The sequence below is a fragment of the Penicillium odoratum genome, assembly GCF_028828045.1.
Source record: "Penicillium odoratum strain IBT 22623 chromosome Unknown utg000005l_segment0_segment0, whole genome shotgun sequence".
NCBI lineage: Eukaryota > Fungi > Ascomycota > Eurotiomycetes > Eurotiales > Aspergillaceae > Penicillium > Penicillium odoratum.
Genome location: NW_026643147.1, coordinates 1,422,072 through 1,447,755, shown reverse-complemented (window position 1 = coordinate 1,447,755; position 25,684 = coordinate 1,422,072). Strand labels below are relative to the sequence as shown.

At 48.9% G+C, this 25,684-nt stretch overlaps 9 protein-coding genes across 9 annotated transcripts; 7 read left to right on the top strand and 2 right to left on the bottom strand.

Moving 5' to 3' along the window:
- Positions 1–242: 242 nt before the first annotated feature.
- N7520_006091 (ATP-dependent Clp protease ATP-binding subunit) lies at positions 243–3,037 on the top strand (the record flags this gene model as incomplete). The annotated part of the gene is made up of 2 exons (XM_057140025.1): positions 243–2,107; positions 2,140–3,037. 2 exons carry the CDS (start codon positions 243–245, stop codon positions 3,035–3,037), a joined length of 2,763 nt encoding a protein of 920 aa, XP_056994031.1.
- A 427-nt stretch (positions 3,038–3,464) lies between these two features.
- On the top strand, positions 3,465–4,386 carry N7520_006090 (pyridoxamine 5'-phosphate oxidase family protein; the record flags this gene model as incomplete). The annotated part of the gene is made up of 2 exons (XM_057140024.1): positions 3,465–3,701; positions 3,772–4,386. The coding sequence occupies 2 exons, from the start codon at positions 3,465–3,467 to the stop codon at positions 4,384–4,386; spliced, it is 852 nt and encodes a 283-aa protein (XP_056994030.1).
- A 257-nt stretch (positions 4,387–4,643) lies between these two features.
- N7520_006089 (lipoyl(octanoyl) transferase LIP2) lies at positions 4,644–5,711 on the top strand (the record flags this gene model as incomplete). The annotated part of the gene is made up of 1 exon (XM_057140023.1): positions 4,644–5,711. The coding sequence occupies one exon, from the start codon at positions 4,644–4,646 to the stop codon at positions 5,709–5,711; it is 1,068 nt and encodes a 355-aa protein (XP_056994029.1).
- A 505-nt stretch (positions 5,712–6,216) lies between these two features.
- Positions 6,217–9,171, top strand: N7520_006088 (VIT and vWA domain-containing protein; the record flags this gene model as incomplete). Its single annotated transcript, XM_057140022.1, has 1 exon — positions 6,217–9,171. One exon carries the CDS (start codon positions 6,217–6,219, stop codon positions 9,169–9,171), a length of 2,955 nt encoding a protein of 984 aa, XP_056994028.1.
- A 599-nt stretch (positions 9,172–9,770) lies between these two features.
- N7520_006087 (uncharacterized protein) lies at positions 9,771–15,077 on the top strand (the record flags this gene model as incomplete). Its single annotated transcript, XM_057140021.1, has 4 exons — positions 9,771–10,332; positions 10,387–10,461; positions 10,516–14,906; positions 14,985–15,077. The coding sequence occupies 4 exons, from the start codon at positions 9,771–9,773 to the stop codon at positions 15,075–15,077; spliced, it is 5,121 nt and encodes a 1,706-aa protein (XP_056994027.1).
- Positions 15,078–15,656: 579 nt separating this feature from the next.
- On the bottom strand, positions 15,657–17,681 carry N7520_006086 (putative nuclear RNA binding protein; the record flags this gene model as incomplete). The annotated part of the gene is made up of 1 exon (XM_057140020.1): positions 15,657–17,681. The coding sequence occupies one exon, from the start codon at positions 17,679–17,681 to the stop codon at positions 15,657–15,659; it is 2,025 nt and encodes a 674-aa protein (XP_056994026.1).
- Positions 17,682–19,105: 1,424 nt separating this feature from the next.
- On the top strand, positions 19,106–20,563 carry N7520_006085 (retrograde cargo receptor ERV46; the record flags this gene model as incomplete). Its single annotated transcript, XM_057140019.1, has 3 exons — positions 19,106–19,298; positions 19,373–19,553; positions 19,618–20,563. The coding sequence occupies 3 exons, from the start codon at positions 19,106–19,108 to the stop codon at positions 20,561–20,563; spliced, it is 1,320 nt and encodes a 439-aa protein (XP_056994025.1).
- A 720-nt stretch (positions 20,564–21,283) lies between these two features.
- On the bottom strand, positions 21,284–23,614 carry N7520_006084 (uncharacterized protein; the record flags this gene model as incomplete). The annotated part of the gene is made up of 1 exon (XM_057140018.1): positions 21,284–23,614. The coding sequence occupies one exon, from the start codon at positions 23,612–23,614 to the stop codon at positions 21,284–21,286; it is 2,331 nt and encodes a 776-aa protein (XP_056994024.1).
- Positions 23,615–23,888: 274 nt separating this feature from the next.
- On the top strand, positions 23,889–25,391 carry usgS (transmembrane protein UsgS; the record flags this gene model as incomplete). The annotated part of the gene is made up of 5 exons (XM_057140017.1): positions 23,889–23,946; positions 24,187–24,293; positions 24,363–24,535; positions 24,586–24,979; positions 25,035–25,391. 5 exons carry the CDS (start codon positions 23,889–23,891, stop codon positions 25,389–25,391), a joined length of 1,089 nt encoding a protein of 362 aa, XP_056994023.1.
- Between the last annotated feature and the right edge of the window lie 293 nt (positions 25,392–25,684).

The following is a 25,684-nucleotide window of genomic DNA, read 5'->3' as shown; positions in this document are numbered from 1 at the left end:
ACGCTGTAGATGCCTGTCGTGGCGTCATGAGGTATCGATGAGGTATTGGTGAGGTGCCCGAGTGCTCAGTGCATACCTTGGCCGACAACTATATTAACTACATCATTACCGTCTGATCCCCCCTTCATCATACAACGTAAACTGACGATCACTCACAATTATTGATCTTTTCAACCCATTTATTCTCACATCTACCTTATCCTTCCCCCTCTACTGATACTATCAATATCTTCCCGTTCACAATGAACGGCGCCCAATTTACAGACCGGGCCAACAAGGCCTTGCTGGACTCCAGCGCTTTGGCCGAACAATATGCCCATTCCCAAATCCTCCCTATCCATTTGGCGGTCGCACTGCTAAACCCCTCCCAAGACGGACAAGACGACCAACAGCCCGCCGGCCACTCCTCACATGATGGCGCGACCGCACCACTCTTCCGCCAAGTGGTGGAAAAGGCTCACGGTGACCCTCAACTGCTGGACCGCTCATTAATGAAGTTGCTGGTCCGACTACCAAGTCAAGACCCCCCTCCAGAGACCGTCAGCGTCTCCCCCGCACTCGCCAAGGTGATCCGTTCAGCCACCGACTTGTCCAAGACCCAAAAGGACAGTTTCGTGGCGATCGACCACTTGATCCAGGCTACAGCTCAAGACTCTCAGGTCCAGCGCGCACTGGCTGATGCCAACATCCCCAACGTCAAATTAATAGATACCGCTGTCCAGCAGATTCGTGGCACACGGCGCGTGGACTCCAAGACAGCAGACGCAGAGAGTGAGAGCGAAAATCTCAAGAAATTCACCATCGACATGACTGCTTTAGCTCGCGAGGGTAAAATCGACCCTGTAATTGGCCGTGAGGAGGAGATCCGACGTGTCATTCGCATTCTGAGTCGGCGTACCAAGAACAATCCCGTCCTTATCGGTGAGCCCGGTGTGGGTAAGACGACTATCGTGGAGGGACTGGCCCGCCGTATTGTCAATGCGGACATCCCTGCCAATCTTGCTCAGTGTCGACTTCTCTCTCTCGATGTCGGCTCTCTAGTGGCTGGCAGCAAATACCGTGGCGAGTTTGAGGAGCGCATGAAGGGCGTCCTCAAGGAAATCGAGGACTCCAAAGAAACCATCGTTCTCTTCGTTGACGAGATCCACTTGCTCATGGGCGCTGGATCTAGCGGCGAAGGTGGCATGGATGCTGCTAACCTTCTCAAACCTATGTTGGCGCGTGGTCAATTGCACTGCATCGGCGCTACTACCCTGAGCGAGTACCGCAAGTACATTGAGAAGGACCAGGCCTTTGAGCGGCGATTCCAGCAGGTTCTGGTCAAGGAACCTTCAGTCCCAGAAACCATCTCCATTCTTCGTGGCCTCAAGGAGAAGTACGAAGTCCACCACGGTGTCAACATCCTTGATGGCGCCATTGTCACAGCAGCAACTCTCGCTGCCCGCTACCTGACAGCTCGTCGTCTTCCCGATTCCGCTGTTGACCTGATCGATGAAGCTGCTGCCGCAGTTCGTGTGACACGAGAGTCTGAGCCTGAGGCTCTGGATACTCTTGAGCGCAAGCTGCGACAGCTCCAGATTGAAATCCATGCCCTGGAGCGCGAAAAGGACGACGCATCCAAAGCTCGACTCGAGGCTGCCAAACAAGAAGCCGCCAATGTCGCCGAGGAGCTTCGTCCCATGCGACAGAAGTATGAGAGTGAAAAGCAACGCAGCAAGGAGGTCCAAGATGCCAAGATCAAACTCGACTCCCTCAAGGTTAAGCGTGACGAGGCAGAGCGCTTAGGAGATACCGTCACCGCAGCCGACCTTGAATACTACGCCATTCCCGAAACCAAGAACCTTATTGAGCGTCTTGAAGCTGACCGTGCTCGCGCCGATGCTGAGCGTCATGCTGCTCACGGTGAAGCTGGTGAAGCCCTACTCGCCGATGCCGTCGGCCCCGATCAAATCAACGAGATCGTCGCTCGATGGACTGGTATTCCTGTCACCCGACTCAAGACCACCGAGAAGGACAAGCTCCTCCACATGGAAAAGTACCTGGGCAAGATCGTCGTTGGTCAGAAGGAGGCTGTTGTCTCCGTCTCCAACGCAATCAGACTTCAACGGTCTGGTCTCAGCAATCCGAACTCCCCCCCAGCTTCTTGTTCTGCGGTCCCTCTGGTACCGGTAAGACCCTTCTTACCAAGGCCCTCGCAGAGTTCCTCTTCGACGATCCGAAATCGATGATTCGCTTCGATATGTCTGAATACCAAGAACGCCACTCCTTGAGCCGAATGATCGGTGCACCCCCTGGCTATGTTGGTCACGACGCCGGTGGTCAACTAACTGAAAGCCTGCGCCGTCGCCCCTTCTCTATTCTCCTGTTTGACGAAGTCGAAAAAGCCGCCAAGGAGGTACTCACTGTTCTTCTGCAGCTGATGGATGACGGTCGTATTACCGACGGACAAGGCCGCATTGTCGATGCCAAGAACTGCATTGTTGTTATGACCTCCAACCTGGGCGCTGGGTTCCTATCCCGGCCCACGACCAAAGACGGTCGTATTGACCCCCAAACCCGCGAGCTGGTTATGGGCGCTCTCCGCGACTACTTCCTCCCCGAGTTCTTGAACCGTATATCCAGCACTGTTATCTTCAACCGTCTCACCAGAAAAGAAATTCGCAAAATCGTGGATCTACGTCTTGACGAGGTTCAAAAGCGACTGGAGCACAACGGTCGTAACGTCACTATCCAGTGTACCGAGGAAGTCAAGGACTACCTCGGTGCCTCTGGATACTCTCCAGCCTACGGTGCCCGTCCTCTTGGCCGCATCATCGAGAAAGAGGTTCTCAACCGGCTTGCCGTTCTCATCTTGCGCGGCAGCATCCAGGATGGCGAAATTGCTCGCGTTGTCATGATTGACGGGCGTATCGATGTCCTCCCCAATCATGAAATTGGCGAAAGCGCCTCCGATGACGATGAAGAAATGGTCGACTCGGATGATGCCCTTGCTGAGATGGAGGATGGAAGTGGCGACATGGATCTGTACGACGAATAAAGGGGTCCCATAATATGCTGGCATATGAAGTTGAAAACTGATATGCATGACGATCTACGATCTTGATGAGACATTGTTTTTGAATATTTGTTCGCATTTGAATTTTACGGTTAATGGCATGGAGTTGGTACTGATCTTGATTCGAGCTTAGCATGGAAGGCTGAACGGACCCTGATATGTGAAGATAGCATTTTTTGAACAATACAAACCGTGATTATGATAATATTAGATGCGTATACCAAATTCCCCGTCTTCCATAATAGACCGCTGCCAGTGTACAACCTGATCAAGAATCTACCAGTAATTTAAAGTCAGGTACTTCGACTCAATTATTTATTTGTAGACTATCTATGTATCTGTAAATAAATCAATTAGTTCCATTATTTTTATATCGGTGGCATACCAGAAAAGTTGTGTTGAGGGTGACATGGTGGTGTCCAATTGGATGACGTTGATGTCAGCCCACCTTGACACCGCCCTCGACAGATCGACCATCCATCCCGAACTCCTCCGCTCAAGCTTCAAACAAGCTTACAATTTAATCACTATGGCTGACTCCCTCAATCCTCCCCTCTCTTACGAGGCATCTGCCACTACTACTCATCCACATGAGGCAACATGCTTGCCTACCGAGGTTGTCGCCTGCCTGAAGAACTCCCGCTTCGTACGCCTCCCAATACCCAGCGCTTCCGCCCGAATAAACCTCCAGCAATACTGACTATGAAATCAATCAGCTTCATCTGGCAACATGTGACGATAAACTCACTCCGCATATTTCTCTCATGTCCTACACCTACCTCCCTTCAACCCCGTTCGACCCTTACCCAACCATCATCATGACCACCAACCCCGCATCCCGAAAGACCAACCATCTTCTCTCCAACCCTCGTCTATCCCTCCTGGTCCACGACTGGGTCTCCCACCGTCCGCCAACCCGCGCTCCCAACCCCCATGGTGAGCGCGATGGGTCTCCCCCTCCCGCCGCCACCCGCTCATCATTGGCAAGCTTGCTTCTCAATCTGAACACCAGCGCCCTGTCCAGTATCTCTACCACCATCACTGGAGAAGCGCGCTTCCTAGAACCTGGCTCGGAGGAAGAGGCTTGGTGCAAGGAGCGTCATCTGGAGAATAACACCTTTGAGGAGGAGGAAATATCCCTTTTTGGTCAGCAGCAGCGAACGGATCCGGCCGTGCGCCGTCCCAGTCTGGCCATTGATAATGATGTGCGGGTCGTTACGGTTCAGGTTCGCGAGGGCCGTATTGCGGATTGGAAGGGTGGTGTGCGGGATTGGATCCTGCTTCCCCCAGCGGACGAGCACGAGGGTCTTGTCAACGGTGTTTCCTCATAGTTGGTCACCTAATGGACTTTCTTTCGCTATGCGGTCCTATGGGATTATTACTCACTGGTTCCTTTGTCAGACTGCTTTTCATAAGTGGATTGAGTTGCAGTGGCGCCACCATACAGTGAGAAAAAGCCAAGTGATCGGGATGTTTTATCATTATATTATGCAATGTCTCAATTATCATATGGAAACGAAGTTGAATGAAATGAGAAACGTGGCAAAGTCTACATTCTGAGTAAAATATATAGAACCTTTTGGTAAGCATGATCGTCATAGTTAACGAGTCTAGCATGACTTATCAGCTTATCGGACAAGCTCCTAGCTTCTCCGCAACTCAGATTCCTGTCTTTTCCAACTCCGAGGGAAACCGAATCGCTCAATCCCCTACTCTACAATGGATTGCAGGAAATAAAACATACTCCAACCAAAACCACCACCCCAAAATCATTATAATGAGAGTCGCCCACCTCCATCTTCCCAACACTACGCCTTTCGCGCGAGTGTCTAGTCTCCAACAAGCGCTCACAACCCGCTTCCTCGCACATAAAAAGCTCGCCTCCCCAGCCTCAATATTATCGCAAACAGACCTCAAGACCAATCTCCCAGGGAATGCACACCCGCCACCACCCGACCCAACTATCATAACATTCACCCCCAACCCAGTCTACACCACAGGCCGCCGCGACCTTCCACCTTCCAACACCTGCCCAAACTCACCAACAAACCACCTCTCCCTCCCACCACCCCTCGAGCCGATCCGCTCCATCCTCACCCCCTCCGGCACCAATGCCCCACTAGCAGAATACCACCCCACCCTCCGCGGTGGTCAAACAACATATCACGGTCCGGGCCAAATGGTCGCATATACAATCCTCGACCTCCGCCGCCTAGGTCTCACACCGCGGTGCCACATCCGTGTCCTCGAAAACAGCGTCATCGACGTACTAAAGCGATACGGTGTTAACGGATTTACAACCGCCGACCCGGGCGTCTGGGTCCAGGATCCCGCTTCAGCCGGCACAGCGAAGAAGATCACAGCTGTAGGCGTGCATCTGCGGAGAAATATTAGTAGCTTTGGGATTGGTTTGAATGTTACGGAGGAGCCGATGTGGTTCTTTAAGCAGATTGTTGCTTGTGGGTTGGAGGGGAAGGAGGCGACGAGTTTGGAGGGAGTTGGAGTTCATGGGGTTGGAGTTGATGATGTTGCTAGTGAGTTTGTGGAAAGGTTTGTTGAGAGGGTCAATCGAGATTTTGCTTGTGGAGAGAAGAATGGGGAGAAGATCGATGAGGTTTATCAGGTTCATGAGGAGGATTTATTGAGGTCTTTGTAGAGTACTAGGAGATATACAGTACACTTCTGATTGTATGTATTGAAAATCAGAGAAACCGCAGGAATATCAGTGATTAGGATTATAAAATATGTACTTAGCATTGAAATTAAGTTCCTGCGCTCTAATGCAAAACATAACATAATTTGAAGCATTGAAGGTGTCGCCTTGGCACTAGAACAGGCAAGGATCTACTGTGTGCATTGTGTTGACTCACTGAAGATGTTACATCAATCGCAGAGTCATAAATTGTTTAATCGGCTTCAAGGTTGGTATAGCAAACATGAGTCATGTGCTATTCTAGGCTGCAAAGGACCGGACCACAGTTTGGCGGGAACCTTGAGCCCCACAAGGGACTAGATGGATGCCTATCGACAGCGATTCACTTATAAATCTCCATGTTTTCGCTTTTGCTTTCTCTTTTTTCAACCTCTTAAATATTCCACTAATTTGGAACCCTTTCAAAGCTTTTCAATCTTTTACTTATCAAACCAAACCAACTTTCATGATGACAGTCCACTGTGGCTGCTATGTCTACATTGATAATGTCATCAAATACTTGCCCCAGGTCTCCCTCAAAGCCCATGCAACCATCTTCTCCACCGCAGCTCGTACCACATTGACACAGACCTTTGTCAACCCCTCAGACTGTATCTTGAAAGAAGCTTCCTACAGATTTCCTCTCTACGATGGCGTCAGTGTTGTTGGCTTCCAATGTCATGTCGGCCCTCGCCTTCTCCACAGCAAGGTCAAGTCCAAGGAACAGGCTAACACCGACTACGAAAATGCTATCGAGAGGAAAGAGTCCGCTGCCATCATGGATCAATCTGACACTGAAAGCGATGTCTTTACCATTCGTCTGGGAAATGTTCCAGTAAATGAAACTGTGATTGTGGAAATTACATTCATTGGGGAACTCAAGCAGGATGCACAAATGGATGGAGTTCGTTACACATTGCCTAACTCCATCGCTCCTCGGTATCAGAATGTGATGACCCCGCCACAAACGCAGGCCCCTGGCTTTACTGCTCAACTGGAAGGAATTTCCATCACAGCTGATATCCATCTGGAAAAGGCATCGGTCATTAGAGAACTTCAGTCCCCAAGTCATTCCCCCAAGGTATCTCTTGGCAGGGTGTCCTCTACTTCACCAGATGCTCGTGGTTTCGAGCCATCACATGCCTCTGCTACGCTAACGCTGGGCAAGGATAGCCAACCCCTCCTGGAGCGTGACTTTGTGCTTGTTGCCAAAGCTGACGGACTTGATAACCCTCGCGCACTCCTCGAGTCGCACAAGACTATTCCGGGTCAACGAGCCTTAATGGCTACATTGGTTCCTAAATTCAGCTTGACACCCATCAAACCAGAAATCGTTTTCGTGATCGATCGAAGTGGAAGCATGCACCAAAAGATTGGCACTCTGAAGACTGCTCTCAAGGCTTTCTTGAAATCTCTGCCACTTGGAGTGTGCTTCAATATTTGCTCGTTCGGATCCAATCATTCCTTCCTATGGCCCAGCAGCAAAATTTATGATAAGTCAAGTCTCAATCATGCTCTTGCTCTTGTCAATTCCATCGGCTCTGATATGGGAGGTACTAATATGCTACCGGCCGTGGAGGCTACTGTTCAAAATCGGCTTAAGGACAAGGACTTGGAAGTCCTACTACTTACAGACGGTCAGATACACAACCAGCAAGAACTTTTCCAATTTGTTCGTGAAAGTGCCAAGGATCATACCGCTCGTTTCTTTTCTCTGGGTATCGGTAATGAGGTATCTCACGCCCTGATCGAAGGAGTTGCCCGAGCGGGCCAGGGGTTCTCTCAGTCAGTGCTTGTAAATGAAGAACTTGATAGGGGTGTCATCAGGATGCTCAAGGGAGCTCTCACGCCTCATATCTACGACTACAAGCTTGAGGTTGACTATGATACCGCGGCGGATCAAGATTTTGAACTCGTCACTCCCGACGACGCCTCCATGACAAACACTGAAGTCGAGGATAACGATGTCACTGATGAGCCAGCTGCTCAGCCAATTTCACTCTTCAGCGATGATTTCAAAGAGCCCGAGTCAACCCACGGCATTGAAGGAGCTCCTGCCGATCTGCCCAAGATCTCCCCACCGACAACCATTCAAGCCCCACACAACCTCCCCCCTCTCTACCCATTCATCAGGACGACTGCATACCTACTCTTGGATCCCAAATCTGACAGAATCCCGCGCTCTCTTAGATTCAGTGCAACCTCCAAACAAGGACCCTTGTGCCTGCGAATCCCCATAACTGACATCGGTCAGGGAGAAACAGTTCATCAGCTTGCCTCTCGCAAAGCCGTTGTCGAATTGGAAGAGCGACATGGCTGGCTAGAGAATATTAAGGATGAGAGTGGTAACCCATTTAAAAATCTACATTCAGAAACACAGGAAAAGATCGTCGCTCGTGAATGTCAGAATCTCGGTATCAAGTACCAGATCACGGGAAAATACTGTTCCTTCGTTGCTCTGGAGAGCGACTCCGATGAAGAAACTCAAACATTGGAGAATAAGAAGCCAAAGGAATTTGACGCGGGACCAGCAACGCTACAACTACTGACAGCACGGAGACCTGCACACCCCCCTCCTCCACCAGGGTCCAGAGGTGGGGCTATGTTTGGGCGAACCTACGTTCAAGCTAGTCGTTCATCATTTGGATCGTCTCCGGCACATCCAATACTTCAAGTACCTCAAGCTCAGCGAGCAGCAGGTGGATTATTTAGATCTCCTCCACCAATGTCTGGACGAACGAACACTCATGCTAGCAGTTCATTGTTTGAAACTGCTCGACCGCCTCCACCATGTCGACTGTCTCAAGATGCGCAAGCAGCAGGTGAATTGTTTGGATCTCCTTCGCCAATTTCTGGGCGAATTAACGCTCATTCTAAACGTTCATTGCGCGTATCTGCTCCACCACCTCCGCCATCTCAAGCTGCGCGAGCAGCAGGTGGAATTTTTGGATCATCTTCACCAGCCTACTCACTAAACATATCGCAACCTTTTGCGTCATCCCAGTTGCCAAACGCTCACAATGTTGTCTCTGGAGGAAGTCTCTTTGGGCGTTCGACGTCATCTCCACCCGAAGCCCCGAAATCAAAGGTTTATTCGTTGATTGAGCTGCAGACATTTGAGGGAAGCTGGATTTGGGAACAGCAGCTTTTTAATATCATTGGGCAAGGAATGGAGGAAATTCGCAGCAAAGTCGCTGCTACGCTTCAGCAGTCTGGCAAACGTGACGTGTTGCAGGAACGTGAGGCGAATGTTGTCGCTACTCTCATGATCATGGGATTGCTGAAGCGAGAGCATCAGGATTCCAAGGCTCTTTGGGAGCTTGTCTATGAGAAAGCTGAGTCGTGGGTTCACAATGAAGTTTTGGAAATTCAAAGCGAGGTTGTTGATACGCAGAGTATATCAACCTGGATGTCCTTGCTCTAAGAATTTGCTTTGCCGTTGCTTGCTAATAGTAGGGAGAAAGAAAATAGCCATCAAAAGAACAGTGAAAAAGGAAGAGAAGAAAAAGACTATCATGAATGTAGGAAAAAGGAAACACGACTGGATATCTGCGGTGCCTTCCGAGGCCATCAAATAGCTTTAACATGAAATATTCAAATAAATCAAATACAAAGGTCTAGTAAAATTCTGTGTAATATTATAAAGTAGTATGTCCTTATTTTTCTTCACCAGTAGAAAACAGTATGACGGTCAGCAAAGTTCCAGATGTCTTGACTGGTTGCGATGAATCGTCGGCAAAGCCACGGACTCAAAAAAACAGCTCTCTTGTCAGCAGTCAAACACATTAGCTACTGCGTGTCAGCATATAGCATTGCCCTAGAAAAGACTGTGATTATATCATAATACGAGAACAGATCCACTGTGGCTGATTTTTCCGCCCCCTTTCCTACCTGACGAATAATATCAGCAGGCTGCCTGACCCCGCTTAGACCCTTAGTCCAAACCATGGCACTTCAATGTTAACATTGTCTCATGCCCCTCCATATTGTATTTGATCTATACCATCATAGATTGGCATTCCGATGGATCCAGTCAGCTTTGCCGTCGGTATCATTGGTCTGGCAGGACTATTCAGCACCTGCCTTGAAGTTGTGGAAAAGTTCGACTCCTTCAAGGAATTTGGTATCGAGTCTCGTTCCATAAGAGCGCAATTTAAAGCCCAAAGACTGCGCTTACAACAATGGGGTCAAGATGTGGGCTTGCAAGGTGATACGTTGATGGAGAAGCATAGCAAGCAGCTGGATGATCCACGGACATACTCCATTGTGGAGGAGCTATTGTCTGCAATTCGGGGGATTTGTACTTATGAGGATGATCTCACATTAGCACCAGGCTCGCCTATTGAGCATCGTCAGTCTTTGAGGGATCAACTGTGGCCAAGACAGGGCCGTCTCACTGGCCCGCATGATTCGAAGAGAGAGAAAATTAGCTGGGCATTGAGGAATAAGGCGAGGAAAATGGCTCAAGTGGGACAATTCTGCTCTCTTGTCGATAATCTCCATGACCTGGTTCCGGTCTCAGGGCGCGGCGATGTTGTTTCTTCAAAGGATGTAGAGTCGGATCCAGGTGACGATATATCTAAGGGTATGAGCTCCATGATGGGATTTCGGTTTTGCATGTTTTCCTGACACAATTTAGGTAATGCCGTGGATAGAGGAGGATGGATCACGGAGTTTGGACATATTCTAAGTGGCATAGAGAATGAGATTGAAGGTTTGTTATCTCAGGTGTTCTTGGCTCTCGCTTTTGATTACTTACCTTGAATAGACGAAATCAAACGGGACCTTCATCCTTGGCTACTAGGCCCCAGCTCTCAAAACGAGCTCTTTGAGATATCAGCAGGGAAAAGAATCCAAGGTACTTGCGAATGGGCTCTGACTAGGACTTGGTTTTTGGATTGGTCTTCGTCCGATTTCTCGGAAGGCGCCAAGGTACTTTGGATCAATGGTCCTGCCGGTTTTGGAAAGTCCATTCTATGTGCGAAGATTGTCGAGCATATGACCTTAACCTCCAAAGCTCCGGTTGCTCATTTCTTCTTTTCGTCTGACTTCGAAAGCAGACGCGACCCATTCATCGCCATGCGTTCCTGGATTTCGCAAATAATGTCCAATAAAACAGCATTTGGCTTGATTCGCCAGAAAGCGTCCGAAAACCAAGGCCAAAAGTCCACTCGTGTTGACATAGTCCAACTTCTGTGCGAGATTGTTGCGGCCATCCCTCATTGCACATTTATTATCGACGGGCTAGATGAGTGCAGCTGGGTTGGAGATAGACAAAAGATAGCTGATGGCGGATCGGTCTTTGATTTCTTAGAGACTCTCATGAAGGCGGTAGAAGGCACTCAAGCCCGCATTCTCATCGTGAGTCGTGATGAGCCAGAGATCCGGAATTGCCTTTCCGGTAACGCAAAGGCTCTTGTTATATATCGCCACAGAATCACGCCGGATGATGTTCGTTCTGACACCGAAACATATTCGCGAATTATTGTCAATAAAAAGCTGTCGAATCGTACAGAGGCTACCAAAGAAGACATCGCCATGAAGCTATCCAATCGCTGCAACGGGCAATTCCTCTGGGTCAAGATGCAAGAGGATTGTTTGCGCAGCGGCAAGAGCCAGAAGAAAATCGAGCAGGCTATCAGTTCTACGCCTACTGGCCTTGAACATACATACGAGCGCAACTGGCAGAAGATTTCGCAGCTTCCCGATGAAGACAGGGACAGGACAATCTCTTTGTTACGTTGGACAGCTTTTGCTTTAAGGCCATTAACCGTTAATGAGATCACAGGAGCATTGCTTGTCAGTCCTGCCTGCGACGAAGTGCGACTTGACGAGTTACCCGACAACGTTGACGAGGATTATATCAACACGGAGATCCTTGATCTGTGCGGTTCTCTTCTCGAAATTCGGATTCCTCTGACTGAATCTCACCCTGGGCTGAGAACGGTGCACTTGGCGCATTTTTCGGTCAAACAATACCTTTTATCCAACATTCCGTCGCAGGGGAAGATTCTGCAATTAAACTCAAATTTGAAAGCCTCCAAGGAAGCATTAGAAAGCACATTACTCGCCAGCATGTGTCTTTGCTACGTGGATTGTGAGGAGGTTTGGGCCGAGAGCCCAGACAACGACGAAGACAAGAAGGTTCTGACTGCATTTCGGGACTACGCAGCTGGCGCATGGCAGAAACATGCCTTCCTTGGCGATTTGAAAGATGAGAAATTTATCAATCTCGTGAAACAGCTCTTTGATACCGAAAATCCCAGCTGGAGCTCATGGAAGACTTGGTTTGATTTAAATGACAAGGAGGGTGGCAAGGGAGAGACTCCAGGTAAAAGGTTTGAATGTGAAGAGAGCGAAGGGAATTTCGTTAATCAAACGGACTCCATTGCGTCAAGCACGTCAGATTGTCCCTTATATTATGCAGCATGGATGGGTCTGACCGAAATTGTGGACTACCTGGTCGTCAAGGACAAAGGACGCATAGACGAAAAAGGAAACAAGGGAAGAACGGCCTTAGTAGCAGCGTGTGGAACGGGGAACGTGGATATTGTTCAGAAACTTCTCGATAACGGGGCTGATCACACAATCACGGATGATGATGGACAAACACCACTCGGAACCTCTTCGGCGATTGGGCACTATGAAGTCACCAAGTTGCTTCTGATCAGCGGGGCTAACATTGAAAGTGCAAACGCTCGCTTGGTAACGCCACTTTACTGTGCCAGCTTCAAGGGACACCTTCCGGTTGTCAAACTACTTCTTGATCACGGAGCTAATATCGAGGCGCACGATATCAACGATTGGACCCCACTGCACTCGGCCGTTGCAGAAGGTCATATAGATACTGTGAAGCTTCTTCTTGATAAGGGGGCAGACGTCAGTTTCCCCAACATTTCGGGCATTGTACCTCTATACACTGCTGCGCGAAAGGGTATGATCGCCATGACTCGACTTTTGTGTGAGCACGGCGCAGATATCAACGTTAGCACACAATCTCATCAGTGGACTCCTCTCAATGCGGCTTCAGACCTGGGACATGTGGACGTTGTCAAGTTCTTAATCGGAAACGGTGCAGACATGACCATAAGAACCGACCATGGTTGGACGCCATTGCACTCAGCAGCGGACAGTGGCCATTTAGAAGTGGTCAGAATCCTGTACGAAAATGGAGCTGACATCGAAACGTTGAATGAGAATTCAATGACACCGCTATATTCTGCTGCACTTCAAAATCACTTGAAAGTTGTGGAGTTTCTTCTCGGAAATGGCGCCAATGTAAACGCACAGCACGATACTGGATGGACAGCACTGAACTGCGCAGCTGAGGGCGGCTTTGTCGAAGTCGTCAACAGGCTTATTGATCATGGAGCAGATTTGGAACTTGCGAATGATATCGGAATGACACCCATTTGCACTGCATCGCTCTATGGTCATCACGAAGTGTTAAATATCCTTCTCAAACACGGCGCAGACTATAAGACTGTAACCAAAACTGGATGGAGTCCCTTCAGTGCTGCTTGTTCCCAGGGCCACGCAGAAGTTATCGGGCTGCTTCTTAAACAGACCCCCGATCTGGAATCTCCCGACCCTAGTGGATGGACGCCTCTCAACGGAGCAGCCAATCGTGGGCATCTCGAGATTGTGAAAATGCTTCTTGAAAAGTCTGCAAATATCGAGTCCAAAAACAAAAGCAACATGACACCTCTATACAGCGCCTCACTCGGCGGCCATAACGAGATAGTGAGGCTTTTACTAGACAATGGGGCCGATGTCAATGCCCAACACAAGAATGGCTGGACACCGCTCAACTCTGCTGCATCAAGAGGACACCTTGACGTTGTCAAACAATTGCTAGCCAAAGGAGCCGATATCATGATCACTGCTACAGACGGATGGGCCCCGCTGAATTCAGCCGCCGAAAGTGGCCATCTTGAAGTAGTAAGTACACTTCTTGAGTACGGCGCAAATATTGAATCAAAAATCACCACTGGATCGACTCCCCTATACTGTGCTGCTTCTGCAGGTCATCTGGAAGTGGTCAGGGCACTTATCAGGAAAGGTGCGGATTACACAGTACCGAACAAGCATGGATGGACTCCAGTCAATGTCGCGTCCTCAAATGGTCATATTGAGGTAGTCCGACTTCTCCTTGCCCAGAATCCTCCACCTAGCCTAACTGAGTGTGATTTAAATGGATACACCCCGTTGAATGCAGCATCAGATCACAACCACGTTGAAATTGTGAAACTACTTCTTGAAAAAGGAGCAGAGATCACGTTAGAGACGAAGAATGGGAGCTACTATACACCCCTTTACAGCGCCGCCCTCTACGGATGGACCGAAGTTTTGAAAATCCTTATTGATTGGGGAGCAAATGTCGATGCCCAGACAAAGATTGGACACACCGCAGTAAATGCAGCATCTTTCAGAGGCCAGACAGAAGTCGTGAAGTTACTTCTAGAAAATGGAGCAGATATTTCGATTGCGGACTGTTACAACGCAACACCCTTATATAGTGCCTCGGTCAAAGGTCATTCTGACATTGTCCGTGTGCTGCTTCAAAACGGAGCTGACGTCAACATATCCAGAGAAGGCAAATGGAGCCCACTCAACGCGGCAGCTGGAGCAAGTCCTGATATTGTCAAGATGCTTCTCGCACATGGAGCAGATGTGGAAAGCGCACAAATCAACGGACGACGGCCACTGCATACAGCCGCGCTGGCTGGGGATCTTGAAACAATCAACTTGTTGTTTGAGTTTGCAAAACCTGAACTGGAAGCTCAAGATCAGTGTGGCCGTACCCCATTCTTTCTCGCCGCTGTGAAAGGACATGTGCCCACCTTGAAGTTCTTACGCTCAAAATCTGCTGTTGTGGACGTGAGGGATAGGTATGGTGCCACGCCGTTGATAGTGGCGGCTAGGAATGGACTGGAAGAGACTGTGCAATATCTACTCTTATTGACAAGTCCATCTGAAGTTTCTATTGAGGGTGGGTTTGACCGGAGCCTTCTTTGGTGGGCTCTTGGAAGTGAAAGTCAACAGGTGATCCAGCTTGTGCGACAATTTACCGAAAAAGCCAGCACCAATATTTCTGAGACTAGCTCCCACGTCGAATGCTCCATGGTCAAATTTGATCATGAAATTCGTTGGTGTGATGTGTGTACCCGATGTATTCCGACTAGAGAGGCATGGCGACATTGTGGGGACTGCTATGACTTCGATATTTGCTTGCAGTGTGTCGGCTTTGGAGCCAAGTGCGTTGATTCAACTCATGATTGGGAGACAAAGGAGCCTGTACTTGAGCCTGAGGAACCCAAGGATGACTGAAATTTTCAATGCATGCTTTACTTTCCCATTTCGTGCTGTTGGAAAGCAAGTGATCCGGTCCTCTTCGCCTCTTACCTCTGAGACATGCAAAAGTCCACCCCTGTTGCTGTTCCACTTCGCAGTTCGGAAATTCTCTGGACTTTGAATGGCTGTTGTAAGAGATGATCAAGAAGGGAGAGATACTTCCGGAGTTGAAAAAGAGCTTGTGTCGTTCAAAGAAGCTAGGAGGACTTGTCTTGGGAGACTGATCGTCTTACTGTTGTGTGAATTTCTGTTTTGAGAGAGGAGAATGCCCTGGGCCTGCGGGATGAGACAATATTCTACCGAGTGTAGTACATCTACTCCTGATATGACACTACTATAAACTCGACGGCGTAATCTTGAATCATGGCAATACATTGAAAAATCGCAAGAACGATTAGGGAAACAAGAAGGGATTCACAAGCCAAACCTCAGGGTATAAATCATAACCTCATCACATCACCTGCTAGGCGATAAAAAAGCATTCAAAGCAAACACAGGCGTATCCTTGCGCAACAAAAACCGAACTTGTGCGTGCATACGACCATCAATGATCAGCTAAAAGATATCCTCCGGCCAAAGAAATCTTTCTTCCTCTGTGGCCTGATCACCAAGACCAGGCAAAATAGGTTGAGACAGAACTGGCGGAGCAGAATCTCTTATAGATCGATTTGGTTTGATGGGCGAGCCGGTTACCTTTATAGCGTTCAGGCGGAGTTCTTTAGGTAGCGGAGGCACAGGAGGAATGTCCACCTCGTAACTATGTCGACGTCTTGGACTAGGTCGTGATTTGGTGGGCGACGGGCGAGCCGGACAATCAGGGTCAATTTGACGATGGGACTGGAGATAAAATGCTTGATGGGCTTCACTAGATGGTGGTGGGGGAGAAGAGAAATCATGAGAGATGGGGTCGGATTTGAAGGTGGGAGCAGTGTGGGTTGTGGAGACGGATCGATTGGTTTGCATGCGGAGAGAAGGCGAGGATTTTATGTTCTTTGATGGTGAGCGATTGGCGCTGGGATAGGACTTTCGGGACACATATGGGGACCTTTGATGCATTGAGCCCGCGTCCTTCGCCGAGGCCCCATGGTCCGCATTTCGTTTGCGTTCCGAGGAGCCCGGGCTGTCGCCGGCTTCGAATTTCTGCCACTTCGACCGGCGAGGTGGACTAAGCAGACCAACTTCGATCAAATGCTCATTTTCGGAAGGGCGGTCATCGGGGTTGCGGTTCGTCGCAGTGGGCTGAAGAGGTTTCCGACTAGCGATTGGTTCAGGAACTGTTGACTTCCTTTTGCGGGAAGAGCTTTCCTTACCCATTGACGATGGTCGCCGTTTTGGAGACTTGGTCGTTGACTGAGATTCTGGCGAAGTACTTCTGGCCTGCTCAGAGGCGAAGGCATGAAGCTCTGGAGATTGGGAAACGGAAGTTTGCTGATCCAGCAGCCGTTCAGACGGCACGGATGGCAGTGCGCCTGGAACGAATTTTCGGGGGTAACTCCCTGGATCCATTTCCTGGCTCATGGATCGATAATCCATTGTCGGAGATGGCAATCGCTCCTCGTTACCACTCAGGTGACGAAGTTCTCGCCGCGCGCGGTCCAGCTTATCCTCGAGGTTGCTAACTTTCTTCAGAAGCTTCGACTCGCGTGAAAGTTCCTTACGTGACTTTTGTCTGCGCACTCCGTGGTTCTCAGAGTCTTCGGACGGATGATCTAGACATGCAGATGTCGCAATAGGCTGGTCGTGGAACTTTATGAATGGAATGCGAAGATCCTGAAAGGATGAACGCTTGGAGGACTTTGACGGAGATCGCAAAGGTGATAGCGGTTCAACTTGAGGACTTGTGTTTCTTACGGGGCTGCCATAGCCCATCTTGTCTTGAATGGCTTGCCATGTCTGGTCGGCGTTGGAGGGATTGACATTTTGGCTTTGCATATAAGATCCCTTGTTTGTGCCCTGATAGCCAGCGCGCTTAAGTTTGGCATACGCCTCCTCGGCTTGAGTCAGCGCATCTTTCTGGGGAGATTTGGTTGCATTCTCAGAGGCCTTGCCCCAGCCGCCGAATGGGTTGAAAGCGGATGCAATTGCTTTGCCAAATCGAAAGATCCCAGATGCACGGTTTTGTGGACCAGAGCCTTTGCTTTCACGAAAATAAATGCTCGGTGGCTTCTCACTGACGCTGTCGCTCATATTCGCCTCGATGAAACGTGATCGACGAGTCAAGTGATGGCGAGGGCTGTTGGTAGACGCTTTGTGTCTGTTACGCAAAGATGTAGCTGAACCCCGAGGCGATGCACGAGGCGAGGCTTTGTAATTTGGTCCCAGGGATAAATTTCCGTTGCGCGCACTCCGACTACCATTGTTTCCATAATCCGCCGCTTCCTCCGGCAGCGGCCAGTCGTTGGACCGGCGCCGTTTCGCGGACTTTGCGGATGGAGACTTGTAGTCTTCCGGCTCGGGCTCTTCAGCATCGTCAAATTGTCCTGATACATCGGAGCTCCACGTTAAATCACTTTCATCGTCACTGCTGCGTAGATGTTTACGGGAGGAGCGTTGCTGGGCGGAGACGGGGTCGATGTCCATATCGTCTGAGCTGTCGGGTCGCTGGATCTGGTCGCAGAAAAGTCAGATTATTCGGTTCTTTAATGTAACCAATGCTTTCTTGAATCAAGGACCGGAAATGTGCAAGGGAGCGCACCATCACACTGGGCACTTCGTTCATCATCCCTGCTCTAGGGACTGTGCCCTTGAGAAAGAATTTCACTTGCGCTAAGCCGATTCGATGGAGAGACCTGAAAGGAAGGAATAAAAATACTGAACAGAATATAAGCGCAGTCAGTAGGAAGGAAAGCAAAGTGGTTAAATGAAGTTGGGGTTTGTTTACATTTGTTTGCATGACTCCGCACTTGGGGAAAGTTTGTTTTGGTAGCAGATACCTCGTCAGTGTGGGTCGTAACCACTATGTATCCACAAGTTTTACCCCTCGAAATCCAGACTATTGCATGCATTGCGTACTAAGTACTTGAATTAAGGTATATGAGAAACCAAAGAATTTCCCTACATTTCTAGGTACTTCCCCTCTCCCCATTTCCCAACCTAACAATCAGAACTCCCGATGAATCCTGTGGAGAGATCGGCCTGAATTCCGCGTGTCTCAACTGGACATGTGCCCGTTGAACGAGTGGAATGCAGTCACCATCACCCTTGAGTGGGATATCATAGGCTGTAATTTCTCAAAAGAATGTTATTTGATGGTCTAAGAGCAATTGGTTGATGTGTGTGGCGTGTGCTCTGGAACTGGCATCCATAAGATATCTCTCGATGTCTCTCTGCATGTGTTGTATTATACACTGACCAAAAGACATACCGAAATTAGAGGGATCTAATGTACTGTAAAATAATAATACATAGTAGTGGTTCAACTCGATCTGTGATGGGTAAGTAGTTATGGTATTTGAAGAGTACTAGTACTTTGGAAAAGCTATGTACTTTTACTGTATGACAAAGCAGAGTAGTATCTCAGAGCTCTAGATATACCAAATTAACATGATTATGGTTCTTTCGAGTTTGAGACTTGAGAGTAATATCGAAAGAGCTTTGATATAGATCGAAGCAGGTCATGTGATACGTACCATGAGTCAGCATTTCCCACCAATCACGGCTTGTCTTCTGTCCTTTCAGAATGGAGTAATGCCAATACATTCAAGATCGGACTGACCAGCTTCCAACAGCTCTTTCATGACTGGCTTGTCGGGTTTCCCTCAGGCACCAAGGGTACTCGATTAATCTCCACCAGCTCAGGTATGACGAAACCCATGGCTTCCCTTTCATTATACTGTTAGAATTCTCGGCGCAATTAGAAACTCTCGAGCTACTCCACTGATAGCTTGCGCGTTCTTCGTGGACTTGGCTAACGTGACCTTTCTTTGAGTAATAGACTACGTGTCAATCCCAACCATTTCTACAGGCCTGGCGACCAATTCTTCGGTCGTCGATTGCCTGTTGAGATGCCCGCAAAATCGCGATTCACAAGGCTAGATGCCTTCGCCAAGACCGTCGAAGATGCGCGCATTCGCACCAACTCTGGCGGTATCATCACAATTGCTTCCTTGCTAGTGGTCATGTGGCTGGTTTGGGGAGAATGGGCCGACTACCGCCGCGTTGTGGTGCATCCGGAGCTTATTGTCGACAAGTCGAGAGGTATGAGACATCCCCGCATACAAGCCATTGGGTCTTATGGAGGGGTTGCTGACTCTGAAAATCCATGCGGATAGGTGAGAGAATGGAAATTCACTTGAACATGACATTTCCCCGACTACCGTGTCAACTTTTGACTTTGGATGTTATGGATGTGTCTGGTGAGCAGCAGGTGGGTGTTGCGCATGGTGTGAACAAGGTCCGCTTGTCCCCTCCCTCGGAGGGTGGTAAGGTCATTGATGTGCAATCATTGGACCTGTAAGTCTCATTCTTTGGATCACTCGCTCAATTTCACCAAGATACTAACTGATCCGACTTGTAGACACTCCCCCGCCGATGCTGCCACACACCTGGACCCGGACTACTGCGGTGAGTGCTATGGAGCAAACGCACCTGCTAAGGCATCAAAAGAAGGCTGCTGTAATACTTGCGATGAAGTACGTGAGGCATACGCGGAGAAGTCCTGGGCTTTCGGTATCGGAGAGAATGTGGAGCAGTGCACCCGCGAAGGATATGGAGAGAAATTGCAAGCCCAGCGTCGCGAGGGCTGCCGGATTGAAGGTGTCCTTCGAGTCAACAAGGTGGTCGGCAATTTCCACATCGCGCCCGGCCGCAGCTTCACCAACATGAACATGCATGCCCATGATCTGGAGAACTACTATCTGGACAGCCAATCGGCCCCCGAGAATATGCACACAATGGCCCACGAAATTCACGAGCTCCGGTTTGGTCCCCAAATCCCCGCAGAGCTTGCCGAACGTTGGCAATTTACCGATGACCACCACATGAACCCGCTAGACGGCACCTCCCAGACCACAGATGCGCCCGATTATAACTTTATGTACTTCCTCAAGATTGTGTCGACATCTTACTTGCCCTTGGGATGGGATCCATCATTCTCTTCTGCTATCCACAGCGCTTACGACAAGGCGCCTCTTGGTACTCACGGACTGGCTTATGGTTCTCAAGGCAGCATCGAGGCCCACCAGTACTCCGTCACCTCTCACAAGCGGTCCCTCAAGGGTGGAAACGATGCTGCCGACGGGCACGAAGAGCGCATGCACGCTGCAGGTGGTATCCCTGGTGTCTTCTTCAACTATGATATCTCCCCCATGAAGGTTATCAACCGTGAGACCCGCCCCAAATCTTTTACCAACTTCTTGACCGGTGTCTGCGCTATTATCGGTGGAACCCTGACTGTGGCTGCGGCTCTGGACCGTGGTTTCTACGAGGGTGGTATGCGCATCAAGAAGATTCACTCCAACTAGATTTATTAAATCTGGTGTGACATGGAAAAGAAGGCAGAACATATCAAATTTTCGATTTAAGCCGCCATTAGGCATTTTTGTGCAAGCATGAGAAGAGCAGCTTAGTGAAGTTGGCACTTGTGGCGTTTTGGGATACCTCTACATTGATTTTTTTTGTTTATTTATTGTACCTTGCGCTTATGTATGCGCGTGTGTACCTCAATCAAATAGCATTATTTCTTCTTCTCGGTACATGAATTTTCTCCATATTCACCTGGGTTATGTGTAAAGGATTCGCTTACAAATTAGACGAAATCAAGTCAGAACACTAGAGTCCTCACGAACTTGGATCACGTTGGGCCTGAGTGCACTGGCCCAGCTTGAAAGCCGTGCAGCTAAGGAGTATTAATTGAGGAATTCCAGGAGATGGTGTACATCAATAAGAACCCTATCTCCTTACCTTCAGCATGTGAATAGAAGTATTTTTGCCAATAGCAGACAGCAGTCGGAGCAAAGCCTCGTATTAGATTATGCAGCGCTAGAATACAAAATGTCATAGGCATCTTGCCCAAAGTCCAACCCATGAATCGTACAGACCGATGTCCAGATAATCATAAACGAAAATGACGTCGTAATGTCACATGCGAGAGAAGGCAAGTATTAGAAAAAAATAATGGTGCAAAAATCACACAGAGGAAGTGAAAGTATTAAGACAAGTAATGGTCACAAAACTGAATCGGCCTAATCAAGATCCCACGGATCCAGCTTTTTCGTCATTTGGGCATCTTCGTAATCAGAAGACGGTTCACGTTGAAGAGGAAAACTGAAGTCATCTTCTGGAACAGTAGCTTTAGAAGACGGCTGTGATCTGGAGAATTCGGCTCTGGAGGAACCAGCAGATGGATTGATGACAATTCGCGCGGCAATGTGGAGCAAAACGATGAATAGATGAATGGGTGGTACCAACACCAGGGCCAATGCCTTGGAAATCAGCGAGGCGGCTTCTTCACCAGGTGTCGGTCGGTATAAAGCGGACGAGGCCGGCATCGGGGAGACGTCGCGTTCTCTGGTCGCTTGTGCACGGCGACGGAACTCGGTACTCATATGAGAAAGATCCGATGGCGACGAGGATTTTGCGGTGGATTGTCTCGAGTTCGATGGAGGGTTCAATGAAGGTTGCGATGGATCTTCTCGAGCCAATTGATATTTATCAATCTTGGACGGCTTGTCTTTCATTGACATGTCGGCTTTCAAGACAGGGCTGGTGGTAGGTATATCAGATGGTAGTGATGATGGAGTTGGAGATAGTGACGATAAATCTTGGTCACGGTCTATCTTATATTTCTGCACCGTGCTAGGAGAGCCCCAGGAAGTAGCATGGGTGGAGATTGAATCAGATGGTGAGTGGGGTTCTGCTGAATGGAAAGATTCAGGTGTGGATGAGAACGAATGATTGGGATCATTTTCATATGCGGCAGTGACGATCTCATCCACTGGTTCACCCTTGGAGATCTGGCAATAGGCTAGAGCATGATCTTGGCTGGAATCGGCCGTTTCGCTCTCGCCTACTGGGGGTTCAGTGGGCTCAGCTTCAATAGGAATAACGTCAGCGACCTCATCACCCTTAGATTCAAGTTCGGAGGAAGTATTCGCCTTGCTAGGCTCTGATGATTTATCTTTGGTGGTTATGGGCTCCAAATCATCATGCTTAGTTTCACCCGACACGGTTTCTGGTAGCTCAATTCTCGAGTCAGTAGCCACAACTATATTGCTAACAAAATTTCTTTCGACCTTGGTGGAGTTACAGTCTGCACAAGATGGCGAAATTTGGACTGCTTCTTTGTCGGCTTCAGCGGGTGGATCTGTGTATGTGATCACCTCGGCAGGCCCATCGTTTTCTTGGGGAGACACTGGGGACTCCGGCTTTATATGTAAAGGTTTAAGGGGCTCGGTAGATCGAGGCTGAACCGGTGCAGGTTGAGCAAGCTTAGGTTCAGATTCAGATTCAAAGTCAGGCGCTGGCACTGGCACTGGCTCCGATTCAATCAATGGCTCTCTGGGCTTATTGTCCACAGGTTCTGATTCGGCCACGATCACAGAGAAAGGCTTTGATTCAACCAAAGGCTCTTCGGGCACAGGTTCAGTATTGGGCTGCTCTTCTGGGACCGTAGGAACATCAAACTTCGCCCGAAGGCTGCTGAATGTTTGCGGTGTTTCGGTAAACGATCGTTTTATAACCCTCAGCTGTGGAGGATCGGATAGACTGAGAGGATGTGATGTCTCATGCGCTAGCAAAGACTCCGAAGTTATACTGTCAGACCGCTCGGGTGTTACTGCACTATCGTCGGTTGCGGCTCCATCAGTGTCATCCCCGGTACTGGCAGACTCAAGCCACTCTTGTTTGATATCTCCTGAAGGACCTTGCTCGCTCCCGTATGATGCCGTCACGTTATCTTTCCGAACTTTGGGACGCCAGGCCTTCTTGCGCCTCGGCGCCATAGCTTCCTCGGGGAGCTCGACCGTGAACTCCCGCTTAAAAGGACATGGAGTGACTTCATATCGGAGTACTGTTGGTAACGCAACCTTCAACTCCTCCACTAGCCCTTTATCCTCCTGTGTTTCATAGGGTATCTCGATGCGATAATACGTGAGAGGGCGAATGCGCAGGACAAATTTCGAAACTCCATCCACACACCAGCACTGAGAGTTCTTCAGAATCGCATGGACGACATTTCCACATTTCAGGAACACGGTCAGTCCATGAACCTTCTCGAGTCTCAGTGGCGCAGTTGCGACGGTCCGCTCCGTCGCAGAGCGCCAGGGGTGGGTTTCGATGGTATCAACGGGATAATCAAAATCGGTAGGCGCAGAGCTGGACGGAATAGGGGCTAGAGCCCTGGGAGCGAAGTGAACTATCTTCGCCGAGGGATGATAGAAAATGACGTTCTCTGCGACATTTGGATTTGGCGCACCGGAACCGCGTATCGACTGCGGAATTAACTTCGTGGGGAAAGTAACCGAGCGCCGGATAGAATGTATCTGACCCAGGGGCTCACTTTGAGGCTCGGGCATTGTCATGGGTGGACAAAGCGATACCGCGAGGTGAACACATTTGGTAGTTGGGGGAAGGACCGTTATCGCAATGAGCGCGTGCCTTTTGCGTGGGGAGGCATTTCAGTGCCTCAGGCCAAAAGTCCATGTGACATGACGCAGCAGCTTTATAAACGGTGGATGCCTTGCAATTTGTCGTTTGACTGTTCTTCATCTTGCTTTTAACATACGATACATTCCAATATTCCAGGATAAGTCGCCACTGGTGTGTGTGAAGCTTCAATCGGGCTCGATCATGTCGAACTTCGAGCCCAATGCCATCATTCGTGGCTTCCAGCTCACTGTGGTAGGAAGTCTGTCTCCCATGTTTCCTTTCCCATCTCAAGCTCCGCAGACAAGAAAGTCTTTTCTTTCGGAACAGTCGGCTCACAGACAGTATTTGTGTGGGGCTTTTGTTGGATGGAGATGGCTCGTGGCCCATTGACGAGTACATCTGTGTTGCCTATTCTAAGGGCCCACCATAGCAGCTAGTTGGAAATTGCGAATTTGACTAGACCCCCTGTTTTTTCAACGCTGACTATTACCTTGTCCAGCTGTTCGCGCTCTACGGAATCCAGATCTGTTCAAACATGAGCACTTTCGTCAAGCTGCTATAGCAATTGCTGTTGGTGTTATTATCCAACTAATTATTCAAATCCCGGTACGTCAAAATTCGAAATTTATGTTTATAACAGTCATTGAATGTAACTTCCTAACATTATATCTCTAGATAATCGGCCTGAAGTTTGCTCTATACATTATCTCGTGGGTTATCGACTTGGAAAGTGAAACATGGGACGACGATCTTCTCAAAGGCCTGGAGTTCTTATCCAAGTCTGTTCTCCAAGTGCCATTTCTTTTGATGACCTTGATGGGTCATCTTACGCCGACTCTTGATGAGATGTAATTTTTTGAGATCCGATTTTGGTAGACCCTTGCTGACCATGGTATAGTTTCATGCAATCAATCCACTGGGTGGACACAACTTACGCCCAGAAGCATAAGTCTGAGAATCCTGACACTTTGCGTGATATGTACTATCCAAACCTGGAACTTTTTCCAACCAAGGGAGGTCCTCGTCAATCACGTCCCAAAATAGAGATCTTTATGACCTTTGCCAATCGATATGGCAAGAAGATAGCCCTAGGGTTAGGGGTGTATTTCCTGTCCATGCTCCCTATCGTTGGGCGCTTTGTGATGCCAGCGGCCAGTTTCTATACATTCAAATCGCATGTCGGCACAGCTCCAGCTATTGCCATCTTTGGTGCTGGCCTAGTCCTGCCCAAGACATACATCATTCAATTCCTTCACACTTACTTTGCGTCAAGAAGTCTGATGCGTGAACTTGTAAGGCCGAATGAACATATTGGCGCTTTGAGAATCAACTAACTGGAATATCTAGCTCGAACCGTACTTCCGTCGTATCAAATTCACCCCTGAGCAGAAGATTCGTTGGTTCCGTGACCGCGAGGGTGTTTTGTTCGGCTTTTCCTTTGCCTTTACTGTGGTTCTGAAGACTCCTTTCATTGGCGTTGTTATGTATGGTGTTGCTGAAGCATCTACGGCATATCTTGTCACCAAAATTACTGATCCGCCACCATCCCCCGTTGAGAGTGAGGGCTTTGCCGAGAGTCAAGTCACTTGGAAGAACAAGCATGATTTCCTTCGCTTGCCCCTTGATCATATTGACAAGCTCAATGTATCCAATGGAAGGGATGTGAAGAAAGAATCCGTTCTTGAGGGACAGAAAACCAATTGATTGTCTCCAGAGAGAAAGGGGACGCTCTCTAGACAAGTACTTGAGGTAGAGAGTTGTGGTTCGATTGATTGAAAGGGATTTAGGATATGAAGCCGGCATGGAGAATCTTAGATCAATAGGGGTGAGTTAAGGACGAATTCAATATTCTTGGTTGTCAAAATTCACGTGAAATAGTCTCCATATGGCTTTCAATAACACAATGAGCACATACTACGGAGTACTTAAAATCCGAAGGAATTTCGAGTCCTGAATGGCTGTGGTGGATCCCGGCCGTGAATAATTACCTTATCACC